The following is a 17408-nucleotide window of genomic DNA, read 5'->3' as shown; positions in this document are numbered from 1 at the left end:
AGCTTGTGGTTTGACCCAGAGCTGTACCTTGGGTACTCAGTCGTGTCTCTTGAGTTGAACTTGGGCTTCACTGACATTACACTTATCTGTTGTTGTAAGGCTTTTACGTATTTTCTGAGTGACTGTATTTCACTGTCGGTCTCATTTTTTGCTTTAGGTTGTTCCTTGGACCCTTTTTTTCTAAGGCGATCATCACCGGTTGACTGAGATGGCTTCTTAAGTTGCTCACTCAATTTTGCTTTCAATTCTTGAACCTCAGCTTTAAGATCGGCACACACATCTGACTCAGCTTCTTTCTCTACCTGTACAGTATGCACAGTCTGGCGGTGAGTAGGCTTTTTGAGACTCTGCCTAGCTGCTTCAAGTTGTTCTTCTTCACGTATCTCCTTTAATAAGTTCAAGAAGCTTGGGGGTTTGTCTCGCCGGTCTCTTAAGTTCAGCTGTAGTAACATGAGGTCAGACTCAGTGGCACCTTTAATTAGCTGTTCAAGTCTAGCTTTATCCATTGCATCCATTTGAAGACCACCTCGCTGCACTACTTTACTGAGCGATCGTTCTAATCTGTGCAGGAACTCTGACAAGCGTTCACCAGGCTTCTGATGAAGGGATCTGAAAGAAAGGTAGAGATCTTCCCCTGACTCTGAGGTTCCAAAAATACTCTCTATGGCCTGAATGTACTCCATATGACTGGTTTCAGAATTTAGCATGCGAACAGCTTGAATAATCTCTAAAGCTGGACCTTTGAGACTCTCAAGTATTCTTCTCCTTTTCTCTTTATCTGAGCATTCACACTCTTCTATCATGAACTTAGCCTGTTCAAGCCAGCTGTCTAGACTCTCTTCACCTTGCGGAGTAGGACTAACTCCAGAGAAGGTCCGTAGTCGACGGTATGTGTTACTCTCTGTTGGTTTTGGGGTTCTGTGTAATACATCACCAACTGCTCGAATGATGGACTCAGGACTGTTGTTCCATGATGGGCTGGGAGCACACAACCTCTGGACATCATCCATTGTTTTTCCTTCATCCTGGAGAAATTTGACCAATTTCTCTGTGAAACTGTCTGAACGGGCATCTGACTGAGCTAGCACTGTTCTCCAGGTATCGCCTTCCATTATCGGGAATATTTCTGGTGGGACTTTTGAGGGGTCAACTTTCTCACGGCATTCACATACCACTGTGAGAGTTTGCTGTTTAGCGTCAAACATCTTCCCTCTTACTCTAACTTTGCCCAATGCTTTAATAGTTTCCATTGTCTCTTCAATAATATGTGTGGGCGCATCTTCTGGGACACCCTGTACCATAAGAGCATGTGCTACATCTATCCCCTCACCTCTGCACCAGTTAATCAACTCTAGCTGCGCAGGACCACTATTTGCCATGTTTCAGTGAGTCTTAAGTTATCTGAGATGCTTAATGTCTATTAATGAGAAACTTCTACAGTACTGGGAATGTACTACTTATTGTAATATGAAGAGCTTTTAACTACACTATCCCAGCGGTGCCTCCAATTTGTGTAACACCCGTCCCATGTAGCTAATTGGATACATCTAGTGTTGTAGTACTATGGGCGGGGTCCTGGGTACATATATCTGTGGTTTAACGTAAAAGGAACAAATGAAAGGAAATGAAATGAACTTACCAGTTTTTTAAATGGTTAACTTGATAATGAAATAATTAATTATTTGGCGGTGCCTCCATTTAGCTGCAAAATTACAATAAGTTTCCACCTATTTTGAATCCCACTAAGAATTAGGTTAACTTATTACCCTTTTTACTCAACCACCCCTTCAAATATACACATGACACACACTCCTTAAATCCAAATTGTGAATTTAGTTAACACAAAAAGTAAATAATATTAATAACAATTAAAGGTAGTACAGAAATGAATAGCCCTGAATGAATTTACCTTTAGAATTTCTCAGACATCAGTATTCTTGTTAATTTACCACTTTTTTCACCTTTAGTTTTACCTAACAGGCCCACACACACTCACGCACGCACGCACACTCTGCAACAAAATAAAATAATGTCTCTCTTTTGAGAAAAAAATAAAAAATACAACTCGTTGCAGGCCTGAGTCGTTGCTTGGGAGCGTGGAGACCTAAAACAAAATGGCCGCTTCACTTGTACGCAAGCAAAAGAAAAATAGCAGTGCACTGATCAATAGTTACTCACAAGTCTTGGAGAGGATAAAGGGCAAAAGAGGGCTGTAACTGGCTAGAAGATGAGCGAGGGGATAACGATGATACCGGGGGTACGGGCAACCCAGTTCACTACGGCAAACTTGGCGCGAAGCACATCTACCCATCCAAAAGAGTCCAAGGATGACTTCCTGGTCCACAGTCTGATAGATGTACAACAGCATTTCTTTAAGTCACTTAGACCTAACACAAACTATTAACTCATATCATGCCGGGCTTTACACAAGTCATCATGCTAACACACATTAACCACAACAGGAAACAGTATTTGCTACCAAGTGAATAACATGTTAATAGGCTAGCGTGCTAATGCGCTAACGGCAATTAGCATTATCTCTATTAACAACATGGATCAAAATGAAACATTACACAATATACACAAAGGTTAGTTTTACCTTCGGCAAGAGATATGATGTCTGACACAGCTTGATGAGACTCTGCATCCATCCACGTATAAACACCACACACTGCCACCACGTTTCCACTGTCTTCCACAGCTTGTCTATTAACCTCTGACTGAGCCCTGTTATTCACAGTACGGGGTTTCCTCTATATCCCGCCTCTATGCACCTCTTACTGGCCAATTAACGAATAAACAACCAGTGTGATTGAATAAACCCAAGATTGTCAACCTTATTCCCTGCAAGGCTAGGTTGTACCTAACACGCTTTCTATGTGCATATCGAACAAACTTTCTCCAATAACCTGAATTACATCAAACAATATAACAAAGATGAATCAATCTGCCTATAAGGATTTTAATTATTTAACTGCTTTACTGAACTTTTTTTTTTTTAGAGTGACTTTTTAAACATTAAAGCTTATTTATTTACACATTTCTTTGTCTCTGTCTTAACTGAAATCTTTTAAGACCGGGCTACATATGTATAATTCCCTCTATTATTGATTTATAAATAATGGAATTTGGTGAAGAGCTTTCTGTCATGGAAAAGATTTGTTACATTGAAAAGCCACACATTCTTCATAAGATGAATTTCCTCCTCATGATTTAAATAAATTTGAAATCTTTCTCCTCCCATCAGCAGCAGATAAGCAAATACAAGCGTCAGGGCTGGATATTGCTCTATTTATGTGGTGTGATGATCTCTGTTAAACTTTGGAGAACAGAGAAAACCCCAGTACAAACAACACACATCATGTTCTCGCCATCTCTACTGCTCCTGCTGACAGCTGCTTCCTGTGAGTGCTTTATCAAATTAATTCATTTACTACAATAACAATAAATGTGCAGCGTATATTGTGTGAAATATCACCATGTGTTTTCCTCCACAGATGTGCATGGTGAGGAACTGACTCAGCCTGCTTCCATGACAGTCCAGCCAGGCCAGAGTCTCTCCATCCCCTGCAAGTTTTCATATTCAGTTACGAGCTATAGTACAGCTTGGATCCGACAACCTGCAGGAAAAAGTATGGAGTGGATTGGATTCATCTATCCTAGTGGTGGTAGAGATTACAGTGAGAAACTGAAAAATAGGTTCAGCATCTCCAGAGACACTGCTACTAACACAATAACAATTCGAGGACAGAATCTGCAGACTGAAGACACAGCTGTGTATTACTGTGCGAGATACACACAGTGACACAGAATAGTGGATTCCCCTTACAAAAACTTTGAGACGCGTGAGAGACCTCCTCTCAATGCAACTAATAAACATCTCAGTCACACTTTTACTTTCTTTCAGTAGAATGAAGTTTTAATAGTTTCTGTCATTTTTAATCACGCAAACAGTCGATTAATAGTCGACAGGCTCAAATCTAATATCCAAGGGCGTAACCATGGTATAAATATTGGGAGGGTCCAAATTTGAGCCCTTCCCAAAATATTTTTAAGTGCATTTAGCGCAATTTTTATATGGGCCTATTGATAAAGATGTGCTTATCTAGAACATTGTTTTGATGAATACAATTACCAATGAACATGTTAACATTTATATCTTGTTTTTTTTTATTGTGTATCAGGCAAAATACAAAACAGAATGTGCAACTGCAAAACATGTAACGCAATACAACATACAAAAAACATGTAAAACATTGCATGAAAATCTGTCACACCAGAGCTAGTCACACACACACACAAACGCACACGCACATTTCAAACAAATGCAGAAATGCCAAATTGCTACAGAAAAATGGCTACCAAAGCAATAGAAAAGAGCATTACCCTGGTTAATAGGTCAAAACAACATAGAACTTTGTAGAAAATATATTGATTTTATCTAAATAAATGGCCCAAAAATATGGAGGCGTTCAAGAATAGAGGGCTACCGCATGACGTCACCGTACCGCGAGATTTTGTTAGGGCGCCATATTGGAAGACCTCAAGTATATACATACAAAACAAACTATGAGCGAGAGTGAAGTGACACGATGGCTGATAATTCGGGTTATGTGAGTACATTACCAGCTGCAGAAAGGGCACGGTATGTGGAGAAACTGGCTGTGATTGATGGGTTTGACCCATATGATAAGACTCAGGGCAAGGGAGAATGGAAACATAAGGAGGACCTGACACCAATTCTGCCATCTGTTTGCTACCCAGACATTGTAAACTATTTGTTGTTTACACCCAGTGCCTACACTGCTGATGACTTGAAAGCCTACAAAGGGCTACAGGCTTACAATTATGTTGTTAGTGGCTTGGTTCATGATATTACAGCTGTTGTTAAGAATAACCTACACATAGTTATGGCCAAGGTAATCTTGTTGATATTTATCTTTTAATAATATATCTTTTCAGTTGAAAAATTAATACTTTTTGCTACTATTAAGGTATCCATAATTTAGGTTAATTTATCCAAATTATACATATGTATTTATGATATATGCCTACACAACAACTATGCTTTATTTATATAATAGGAGGGAGAGCAAGCCCCAAACCATCCTAAATTATTATTATTATTATTATTATTATTATTATTAAATTGTAGAAGTCTGGGAGGCTTGCTCCTCATACAGTTATCAACTTGGGGCCAGTTTAGCATGTTTTAAATCTGAATTTCTTGCATTTGCTTACCTCAAAGTGTCGGCAGATCATGCACAGACTTACCCATTATATCCAGAGTTTTTTGCCAAGTCTCACACAGGTTTCTTTCAAGTCTACTGTTGGGCCAATAAATCATAAATAAAACAGCTCAGATTTGTTTGTTTAAGTCGTTTGCCACTCCACTTTATTCTCGTGGGTTCACATACCGCTGCCGTTATTTCCCCCTAATCACGAGTTTGTTGGTCTTCCAATATGGCGCAGGGTCTGTTTACTTCCAGTTTCGGGTGACGTCAGTGAAATCCCTCTATAATGACTGACTAAAATGATAATTTTATTTAATTTATTTACATTTAATTAAAGGACAGTATGCTCTTATTACTAGCCTACTGATGACATGCAGCCTATGATGAGGTTAAAAATAAAGTTGTTTTAAGGACTCGTAATACAATGCTCTTTACCAGTTCATCTTCAGAGCAGGTCTCTGTCTGTTCCCTTCCTCCATCATGGCTGTGACTCTCTGTGACAGACTCATCATGTCTGTGACTCGTCTGGAAAAAAAGGCGAATGTCAGCCTGTTGGTCCTTCCAAGGGCGTAAAAACGGTGTTGATATTGGTGGGGACATAATTTGGCCAAGCGCCCCAGTGTGCCATGGTTGTCGCACGAAATGTGGCCTACACTGTACAAATGATTGGTTGTCCATTCCTTTGTGTTATTTTGATTTTTAGCACCAGGTACACTCAGTCTTAGACTTAGGCTAACATCTGTATGTATATGGGCAATACATTATCACACAGAGAAAGTGGACATTGAAGTTGCTGTGAATTTCGCTGTAGTGGATGACCTACCCAAAATACAACAACACAATCAATTAAAATTATGTGCTGCTGCTTCATTTTCACACAACGTTTACTATTTTCATACATTTGAAACATCATGTGCTTCCTTTTGAGTTACTGCAATTTCAGAATCTGGAAGTAATGTAGGTATGGGTGGTAGAAGTGTGAAGAGTTTTGGTAGTTGTAGTGCATTTTGCAAAAATGTTTATTCATCAAAGTTGAAAGGGTTAAGTGACAATTGTTTCACATTTTTACATTTTCACATTTTATTGCAGAGGTTACATACATACGCATATACACATGCATATATACATATGCATATACATGCAAACAATGAGCAAGAAAAAAGTAAATATAAGTAAACATTTAGCATTACCTACAAGCATTTATTAGTGTGTGTGTGTGTGAGAGAGAGAGAGAGAGAGAGAGAGAGATTGCAAACAGAAACTCCTTGCTGTTACAGTAAATATAAGTAAACATTTAGCATTACCTACACAGTAAAAATCATAGTGTCAATTTTACTCTTTAAGAGTTGAATTTAACTCTCTGTCAGATAACATTTGGTCCCACTCAAAATCAGTGTAAAATTTACTCTATAGCCAGTGTAAGATTTTTAGAGTTAATTTTACTCTATTTTGTGTCAAAATTAACAATGATCATCACCCTGCAGAGTAGATGTTGTCGTTGTGTGCAAGTGGGAATTAACTCTCACTTTTGACACTACCATTTAGACGATTTTACTCTGCATAGTGTTATAACTACTCTATCCAGAGGAAAATAGGTTTACACTGCAATATTGACACTCCATTTTTTTACTGTGTACAAGCATTTATTAGTGTGTGTGTGAGAGAGAGACAGACATAGAGAGAGAGATTGCAAACAGAAACTCCTTGCTGTTACAGGATCATATGACAAAAATGTCATGTTATGTCCTCCTTACGTTTTCTTTTATTGCCCGACATCACTGCCTGTGTGCTGTTTTGCTGTAGCAGCGAGCTGGATGCTGATTTTACCGCTTGCTACTGCTTACAGCCAATGACAACAAAAAAACATAGCAACGTCAAGGCAACGGGAGGTGGGCCAATCAAAAACCATAGCAACGTCAAGGCAACGGGAGGTGGGCCAATCAAAAACCATAGCAACGTCAAGGCAACGGGAGGTGGGCCAATCAAAGCTTCATAAAGCTTTTTTACCTGCTGTTCCCACCAATAGTCAGCCGTCTTTGAGAGGTCTGTTCACAACTGAAAATCAGCTGGAAGCGATACCGCGTTTGGTGTTTTTATTCAGCGTTTCCCGCATCGCGGCTTCTCCATTCAAAAATGGTATGGACATTTTAAACTCAGCTGAATATTGGTATGGACGCGTCCATACGCATTTTTACGCCCATGGGTCCTATCTTTTCTTTGCGGCTACCGCCATTTGAATGTGTCCACCAGCAGCCTACCTGACAGTCCGACTGAGTGGATTTTCAAACCAATGAACCACATGGGCTGACCCAAGTGCACAATCATAGGGGGTGGTCGCAAAGGTTTTTTTGTTTGTTTGTTTCTCTGTGCTTCCTAAATTGAAAGTAAATCGGGCATAACAAGTGAAGGATTCATTATATAGCCATGGTTCAGGATGGCATATTATTTGTCTCATATTGATTTAATACGCCAAATATTGGGGGGAACAGATTGGTGCTTTCCCAATATTGGGGGGGGGGGGACATGTCCCCCCCCCCCCCCAGTGCCTATGGTGGTTACGCCCATGGCTGAGAGAAAATGGAATGCAGTCATTTGTACATCTCTCAATAAAAAGTGAATCTTATCGTGGATTTCTTTCAGTTGTTTATTTTTCAAAACCCCCCATCATTGATTATTTTTCTATAACTGCACACTCTTTAACTGTTGTGTTTTATTCATTCCCTATTGTGGTGATATTCTCATGTGATTGCTTCATATAAGTTCACCTGAAAACAGGTGAGATGTTTGAGAGATGGGGAGGTTTTCTCATACAGAAGAATCCATCAAATTTCCCTGAAGATTAGGAGTGTCTCGATGCAAATGTCCTTCCCTGTTATATATTTAAACAGTGAAGACCAAGAGCTTTTACTTCTTCTGCTTCAACACACACCATGATCTCTACATCCCTCCTGCTGCTGCTGCTGGCAGCCGTACACTGTAAGTGTTTTTACATTTGACATTTAATACATTTTTATTGCTTTTTCTTTTTCCAATATTAAAATAACTTTTCTTTCCCAGGTGTTCACTGTGTTGAGCTGATCCAGACCGGATCCACAGTATTAACCCCTGGTCAGTCACTGACTCTGACCTGTAAAGTGTCTGGATATTCATTAACTGATAGCAGCTACTGTACACACTGGATACGACAACCTGCAGGAAAAACTCTGGAATGGATTGGACGTGTATGTAGCAGCGGTAGTACTTTATACAGTGAGAAATTGAAAAGCAGGTTTCAGGTTTCCAGAGACACGTCCAGCAGCACAGTCACATTAACAGGGCAGAAGATGCAGACTGAAGACACAGCTGTGTATTACTGCGCTCGAACACCACAGTGAGACAAATCAACAACATCCCTGTACAAAAACACCTCATACAGTGTACAGTATAGCAGAATGTCCACAACCCTTACAGAAAAACCACATGAACTTCACATGTGAAACATGTTATCTGCACATGGGAAACATGTGGTTTTGGCCCAATTTTATGTGAATCACATGTGGGAATGTTTTACACATGTGGTAACATGTTTTCCTCATGTGCTCTACATGGTAACATGTGGTAACGTGATCACATGTGAAATACATGGGAAATTCATGTGTTTTTTCTGTAAGGGAAGATACAAACCTTATCAATCCTATTTCACGGATCCTTTCATATTTGATTGAATATTATCGTATTTGATAAAGAGGCTTCTGTTCCATTAAAAGCCACACATTCTCCATCAGATGAAGCTCCTCCCCATGTTTTCAATAAATTTCACTGGAATGAAGTTTTAATCGCTTGTGCCATTTCAAACATGCAAAAAATAATTTTGATCAAAGAACCGCATTAAAATTATATTCTTTCAAGATTAGTCATATTGAACCTTTTTATTAATTTCTTCATTTTACAGAATATTTCATGAACAATGAAAATAAATGTCAATGTTTCTGCACCTATTTAGAGAGGGCAGTATCTCACTTCTCCTGAGATTAAACTCATGAAATTGCGAGGTTTTTTTTGTTTGTTTGTTTTTTTGAAATGAGAAAATACACAAGTATTATCTCTCAGAATTAGGAGCACAGACATCATCTCAATAACAGCAATTACACCTTCAACATGTATATTATAAACACTGATATCGACAGTCACTCAGAATGTTGATTCATTCGATAAAATATGTTTGTTAATAACTAACAACCATCTCTAAAGTGAAGGAAATTACTAAATTTACAGAACTTTGAAGGTTACTTGCATGTTCACCAATTATTAAAAACAACCACTAAACTTATGGGGTGCCAAGTGTCACCGGGCCCATTTCGTGGACGAAATGCATTTCCTCCGACGAAATGCATTTTGTGATGACGAAATGCATTCTGTGATGGACGAAATGCATTTCGTCGGACGAAATGCATTTTGTGATGATGAAATGCATTCTGTGATGGACGAAATGCATTTCGTCCACGAAATGGGCCCGGTGACACTTGGCATCCCATATAAACTGAACTGACAAACTGTAAAATGTGTCCTCGCTCTCATCCTCGGCACATGCAAAATCAGCCCGTGGATCTTCATATTATAGACCTGACTCTATTGGTTAAAAGGATGTTGATGCAAATCCATCCTGTTCTTATTTGCTCTGCATAAAAATCTGCTCGTTGCTCAGCTAAAGCTCATATCACCCAACTGAATTCCAGAACTTCCAGCCATCACAGAATTTGATTATGGGGCTGAGCGTCATTCAGCAGTGCATTTTTATCCTCGTGTTAACACAAGGTCTCTGAGACTTCTTTCTATGTTTCCCACTGAGTGTATGATTGAATGCATTCATGATTATTTCTGATTGTTTCATCTGGCAGGTTTTTGCAGTGCTAAGATCAGACAGGACCATTCTCCTGCTGTGGTAAAGAGACCTGGAGAAAATGTGAAGATCTCTTGTAAAATAAGTGGATATTTAATGACGAGCTACTACATACACTGGATATGACAGAAACCAGGGAAAGCTCTGGAATGGATTGAGGGGATGAATACAGGGAGAAATCAAGCAACATATGTAGAGCCTGTGAAGAACCAGTTCACCATGACAGAAGACGTCCCAGCAAGCACACAGTACTTAGAGGCCAAGAGTCTGAGGACAGAGGACACTGCGGTTTATTACTTATTTAGTAATTTCCTTCACAAGCCACAGTGACTGGAGCTGAGGAAGCAGCTGTACCAAAACCAGACACAGATTTTTCACACAGCTTTTTATTGGACAAGTCTTTTTATCAATGATGAATATAATCTCCCCCTTACTGTGGTCTAGGGTTGCCACCCATCCCGTAAAATACGGAATCGTCCTTTATTTGGCAATTAAATCTTGTGTCCCGTATTGAACCGATACGGGATGCGATTTGTTCCATATTTTCATAAATGTCCAATACACATGTCTGTCTCACACATCTCATCTCATTATCTCTAGCCGCTTTATCCTTCTACAGGGTCGCAGGCAAGCTGGAGCCTATCCCAGCTGACTACGGGCGAAAGGCAGGGTACACCCTGGACAAGTCACCAGGTCATCACAGGGCTGACACATAGACACAGACAACCATTCACACTCCCATTCACACCTACGGTCAATTTAGAGTCACCAGTTAACCTAACCTGCATGTCTTTGGACTGTGGGGGAAACCGGAGCACCGGGAGGAAACCCACGCGGACACGGGGAGAACATGCAAACTCCACACAGAAAGGCCCTTGCCGGCCACGGGGCTCGAACCCAGACCTTCTTGCTGTGAGGCGACAGCGCTAACCACTACACCACCGTGCCGCCTCTGTCTCACACATATCAACACTAAATCTAACAATAATGAACAAAATAAAACAGGAAATACTCCGTTGCGGGATCTACCCAGGACACAAACCCCTCCACTCTGTGTCACGCTCTGTGCCTGGCTGCCTGCATCACTGCGTGTGGCGCTGTCATGGTTGCCTAGAGACAGACAACACACACCGGCGCTGCTCAAAAAGCCCCAGTTTTACAACAGCGCTTTGAAAGACAAAGGCCCAATCCCAATTCTAATTTCTACCCCTCCCCCTTCCCCTCCCCCTTCCCCTTGGCCCTTCCCCTTGAAACTGAGCTACAAGGGATAGGGCTTGAAATTCAACCCCTACGTATTGGGATAGCCCTTCAACGATCGCATACGTCATCGCGTACCTCCGTCAGCGTTTACGTTAGCAAAACGCAACCAAATGCGTCATTGGCTGCGACCAGCCGCTACAGTCAGAGCCAGAGGCAGAACCAGAAATCTCTGCTGGCAGGGTGTGATTTGTTAACTAACACCACTGAATGGGATATCTTTGGCGCTTCGTGCACCACATCCGACAGAATGAGGTGTCAGAACACTCATGTAAACAATAAAAGCGAGAATAACAGAACAAAACGTACGCAGTCAAGCAACCGAAAACAATACTCACTCCCAAAGCTTTTTAGCAGCAGCTTGGATTTCAGAAATCGCTGCTCATCCTCTGCTCGAAAGCGAATCAAGCGGCGTGTTTCCTCTGGATAACAACTTAAAACACGTAAATAATGGAGAAAATACATTTCGGACAATCTTTCGCTGCGGGAACCGCCATCTTTCTGAAATCCGCATGAAATCTCGCTGAAATCCGCATGGCATTGTGGGAAATCACTCAAACCCCTTCGTTCGGAGTCAGCTCCAGGAAAATCTCCGTTTGGAGGGGTACAGAAGCCCTACCCCTTCCCCTACCCCTCCGCGTTAACTGGGTTTGGGATACCCCTACCCCTTCACGTGAACGCGCAAAATGGAGGGGAAGGGCCAAGGGGTTGGTCCAAGGGGTGAAATGGGATTCGGCCAAAGAGTTACTCAGTGCAGCAAGGAGTAACAAGAAGTACACTTGGAAAAAGAAGTGAGGGAAATCTGTTGACTGTTTAAATCTAGTCTACTCCACAGACAAGAGAAACACAACAGTTCCTGATGAACTCAGGACTGTTGAGGGAAGGAGTAATGTTTTGCACTTTCTTGTTTTCTGCATTCTTGAATAAGCAGACATACATGTTTGCTGTGTTTTTGTTGTTTTTTGTTCTCTTTTTTCCTCTCAAAGTTTCCTCTCAAGGTTCACAAAGAGAGTCCCTACACCAAGAACAGTTATGCACTTACATTTACAGTGATATTAAGTACTCAATATATTTAGATTATATTTTAAAAGTTAATTGTTGCCCACTTGTACATTATACATTTTTACAGCATTGGCAATAAAGCATTTCAAGCTTTAAGTATGAGTAACTGCTTTCTTGATCACCCCTTTACTAAAAACACCTACAAAATAAAACATACCACTGCTGCGGGCACCCCACCCCATGGGAGTCATGCCCGTGGTGGTCATGGCCCCAAGGAGCCGTGGTAGGCGTCCCTTATTTTCATTTCTGAATGGTGGCAACCCTATATATAACTGCTCAATCACATCTGTTCACTTCACTCAATCCACGGAGCTACAACCCCGATTCCAAAAAAGTTGGGACAAAGTACAAATGGTAAATAAAAACAGAATGCAATGATGTGGAAGTTTCAAAATTCCATATTTTATTCAGAATAGAACATAGATGACATATCAAATGTTTAAACTGAGAAAATGTATAATTTAAAGAGAAAAATTAGGTGATTTTAAATTTCATGACAACACCACATCTCAAAAAAGTTGGGACAAGGCCATGTTTACCACTGTAAGACATCCCCTTTTCTCTTTATGTAGCGCCCCCCTAGCTGACCTGGCTATTTGTTGGAGTGCACTCCCCGAATCCATGTATGGTGAGAGATCTCTCTCTCTCTATGTAGTTAACTAATGCTCTAATTTATGTAATCAGAAATGTCTTTGAATGTTGCTATTTAAACTACTTAATGATGCTAATCATGACACTAGGCTACGGTTTTACACATTTAACATAAAGATATCAAACTGATGAATTAACTATGAAATCCTGTCTCTTTCTTAATGTATTGTCTTACTTTGTAAATACCTCGACATGAAATACGTCTCAAATGACCTGTTTACCCTTTAAACAATATGACATGACACTTTTTTACCCTTTAACCTCTAAACTCAGGGTTCAATGTTACCTCTGTATGAATTCCCTACATGAAATATGCACACATGCACAAAACATTAAGTTCAACGGTTTACTTAAAAGTAGAAAAAAAATATATATACATAACATACAAACATAAAATATTCTCTTTTAGTTCCAGAGTCCAAATAATTCAACTCAGTTTCAATTGTAATCCAAACTCAAATATTCACAACTCAAATCTTCAATCAAAACCTCATAGGCTACACCTTATTCTAATGCCGGCAGTTTATATCATAAACTGAAATACTATCAAATGAAACAAAAATGAAATGGGTACCCAACCAAAGCACAGTGAAAGTCAAAAGATGCAGGCCTGTAGACTAGTGTGGATTGGGAGCGGAGAGACCTAAAACAACATGGCCGCTTCATGCCGTGGCGCATGAAATAAAACTCACTGCTTCAGCTGTTGTCGGCGTCGGCTCTCGGTAGCCTCGCAGTGCTGGCGGTGCTGAAGGAGCACCGACGTTGTCACAGCCGAAGATATGCCTCCGAGGATCGGAGTATGATGATCTGTCACTGAAGTAGTATAGCTGGGCAGGCTACTCACTTGCACAGTTCACTTAACTCCAACAAGCGAAGTCTGGTTGACTATCACTCACGGTATCCTCGCGGGAAACTTTTGGTCAAAGTCTTCCACTAAACTCGCGTGTAACACTACTATGCATAGGCAGAATGTCCATAAACGACTCACTGTCCGTTTGTCATTAAACATTTACCATATACATACATCAAATTAGCGTTTTGCCAACTTTGCAGTTCACATGCGTCACAGCCTAACTCTTAGTCATCTCCGTTTTTTTTTTTTTGCATGCTCTTTTTCCTCTCACACTTCCTGCTTCCCCTCGACCTCCAACCCCCACTCTGATTGGCTAACGTAACAGGTAAGTACATTTTTTACAAACTTAATTCTTTTTACATGTACACAGTTTTTACAGTTTTAACACATTAACATTCACCTTTCAAAAGTAAATAAATAAAATAAAATGAAATAAAAGAATACATTGCAAATCTATAACCCCCAGAAAGATAATGTATGTTACCCAACATCCATTTCACTTAACATAACACTTCCCATTTAACCCCGTCCTGGCCAATGGGTTTTAACTCTTTCTTAAACTTAATACTATTTATTACCATTAACCTTTTAACTTTTTGAGCTATTTATTTCACTATGAACTTATTTATTCATATCAGCTTTTAACTTCTTAGTAATAAATTCCAACAGGGTTACACCCTCCCCCTTTTAATTGTCTGCGTGTCCTCACCAGACACTAGTAAACTTAACTAAGGAGTCTTATGAGTCCAATGCTTTCCAATTTTAATGACTAACCCCCTGTGCACAATGGTCACAGGCTGGTCCTTGGACCTACCAGGCTCATCATATGTGAGTCTAATAGTAGGCTTCACTGTTCTCTGAGGTCTTAGCTTAGGTCTGATCTTATCAGCTTTCTGGACCTCGTCCACATCTTCATGGGCAGTTTCAGCTTCCGAGGTCTCTTTTGGAGCCTCATCTCCACTACGCTCTTCCTCCCTCTCATCCCCATGGCCAGGTTCAGAGTTGCTTTCCTCAGGTTTGGATTCTAGTTCTTTTCCGTCATCAGGTTCGGCTTCAGGTTCATGATCTGATTCTCTTCCAGGGTCATGATCAGGTAAGGAGTTACGGTCTTCCACTTCAGAAGTGAAAGGTAAGTCTTCTTCTACTTCAACTACTGGCCTGGAGGCATTAGTCACTCTCTGCGCTAGCTCTCTCCAGGACGTTGAGTCACGCGGAGGAACATAGTAGCCCCAGTCAGAGGACGAATCGGAAAACTCTTCTAGCTCTTGAGCCTCCGGACTTAAGTCCCTTGGCCGAGGGTCTGCTCTGGTTCTTGGCTTGGCAGGAGGGTCTTGGACCTGTTTGGTGGTGGGCATCCTCACCAGCTGGCCAATAGGAAGAAGATGGTCCCTATGGATGGTCTTGGTTCCTGGTCTTCCATCCTCCCTTCTGATTTTAAACACAGGTAGGTTGGGCATCTTTTCCACTATAACGTAGGGCTCCTGATTCCACCTGCTCTCCAGCTTGTGCTTTCCTCGCAGTCCTAAGTTCCTGAGCAGAACCCTGTCGCCACTTTCCAAGGACCGAAATGTAACTCTGTGATCATACAACCTCTTGTTCCTTTGGTGTCTCTTGTCTGCAGCTTCAGAAGCTAGCTTGTAGGCTTGCTTTAGATCTTCTTTAAGCTTAGTGACAAATCTGGTGTGGCACACGTCCTCGATACCATCAGGGGACGTTCCAAAACACAAGTCTACAGGAAGTCTTGCCTCTCGGCCGAACATTAGGTAGTAAGGCGAATATCCTGTAGCATCACACTTCGTACTATTGTACGCATGTACTAAGTAAGGTACGTGTTGACTCCAACTTCGCTTTTTCTCACTTCCTAGTGTACCGAGCATGGAGATCAAAGTTCGGTTGAATCTCTCTGGCTGCGGGTCTCCTTGCGGATGATACGGTGTCGTCCGTGACTTGCGTATCCCCATCAAGGTAAGTAGCTCTCGGATTAAATGGCTCTCAAAATCTCTTCCTTGATCTGAATGGATTCTGGAAGGTAATCCATAATGAACAAAGTATTTTTCCATCAGGACTTTGGCCACAACAGGAGCTTTCTGGCTTTTTGTTGGGAAAGCCTGGGCATATCTGGTGAAATGATCAGTGACTACTAACACGTTGCTTATACCTTTAGAGTCAGGCTCCATAGAAAGAAAGTCCATGCACACTAGGTCCATGGGCCCTTGACTTATGATTTGGTGCAATGGAGCAGCTCTCTGCACAGGTGTCTTATGGGAAACACACTCTCCACAGTTCTTGATGTATGCTTCCACATGCGCTGACATCCCAGGCCAAAAGAAACGACTTCTGAGCAGGTCAAGGGTTCTCTCTTGTCCGAGGTGCCCTAGGTCATCATGCAGGGCGTGCATGACCATCTCCCGGAACTCTCTTGGCAAGACAAGCTGACTGACCACTTCTCTAGATGACCTCTTACTAAACCGGTACAACAGCCCCTCTTTCATGGCTAGCTTCCCAGCTTCTCTTTTCAGTCTCAGCAGCTCTTGATTTATGTTCCCATCCTCGGGCCAACGTCCATACTTCAAGGCTTGGATGGCTGGTCCAATGGCCTCATCATCTTCTTGAGCTTTCTTTATGTTCTGTTTGGACATGAGCTCCAATGACTTCAATTCCATGTGCGATGGAAAGGCATAAATGTCTGGAATACAGTGGGGAGATGCTCCAAGCTGAGCGACATATGCTAGTGAGCTGTTAGGGAACTCTGAAACACAGACTTGCTGGCAGATCGTTTTGACCCCAGGTGGAGGTATAGTCACCCAGCCCTCTTCATCATCCACATCTGGCACCTTCCTTGACAACAGATCGGCATCCACGTTCTGACGCCCGGGGCGATACTGAACATCAAATTCATACGTCGATAAAGCAGCAAGCCAGCAATGCCCTACCGCATTGAGCTTGGCTGTAGACAGTACGTATGTTAGCGGGTTGTTATCCGTGTGTACGGTGAATCTGGCCCCATACAAGTACTCATGAAACTTATCAACTACAGCCCACTTGAGTGACAAGAATTCAAGCTGGTGTATGGGGTAGTTTCTTTCGGATGAGCTTAGCTTTCGACTTGCAAAAGCAACTGGTCTCAGGCCCTCAGGGTGCTCTTGATTTAGGACAGCACCAAGACCCTTTAGGTTTGCGTCAACATGCAGGATGTAGGGCTTTTGAGGATTGGCAAATGCCAGTACAGGTGCATGTGTCAGACAGAGTATTATGCTATGAAATGCCTCCGTGCAAGATTCATCCCATCTATCCCCGAAGGGCTCAGACTCTTTTAGATAAACTTTGTTCATGGCTGAAGACGGTTTCTTACTTTTCTGAGTAGGAGCATAGCCCTTGGTGAGCTCAGTCAATGGCCTAACAATTGCTGAATAGTTTTGAATAAAACGGCGATAATAGCCACAAAATCCAAGAAAGGATTGCAGCGTCTTCA

At 41.4% G+C, this 17408-nt stretch overlaps 2 gene segments (V, D, J or C); both read left to right on the top strand.

The window, feature by feature from the left end:
- The first annotated feature begins 3338 nt into the window (after nt 1-3338).
- LOC132869141 (Ig heavy chain V region 108A-like) lies at nt 3339-3805 on the top strand. The segment is given in 2 exon segments: nt 3339-3404; nt 3498-3805. Coding segments are annotated over 2 exon segments (351 nt in total).
- A 4359-nt stretch (nt 3806-8164) lies between these two features.
- Nucleotides 8165-8608, top strand: LOC132869139 (Ig heavy chain V region 914-like). The segment is given in 2 exon segments: nt 8165-8210; nt 8292-8608. Coding segments are annotated over 2 exon segments (363 nt in total).
- The last annotated feature ends 8800 nt before the right edge of the window (nt 8609-17408 follow it).

Source organism: Neoarius graeffei, chromosome 20 (genome assembly GCF_027579695.1).
Source record: "Neoarius graeffei isolate fNeoGra1 chromosome 20, fNeoGra1.pri, whole genome shotgun sequence".
Taxonomy (NCBI): Eukaryota; Metazoa; Chordata; class Actinopteri; order Siluriformes; family Ariidae; genus Neoarius; species Neoarius graeffei.
The sequence above is the reverse complement of the archived record's forward strand: the minus strand, read 5'-3'. Positions and strand labels throughout refer to the sequence as shown.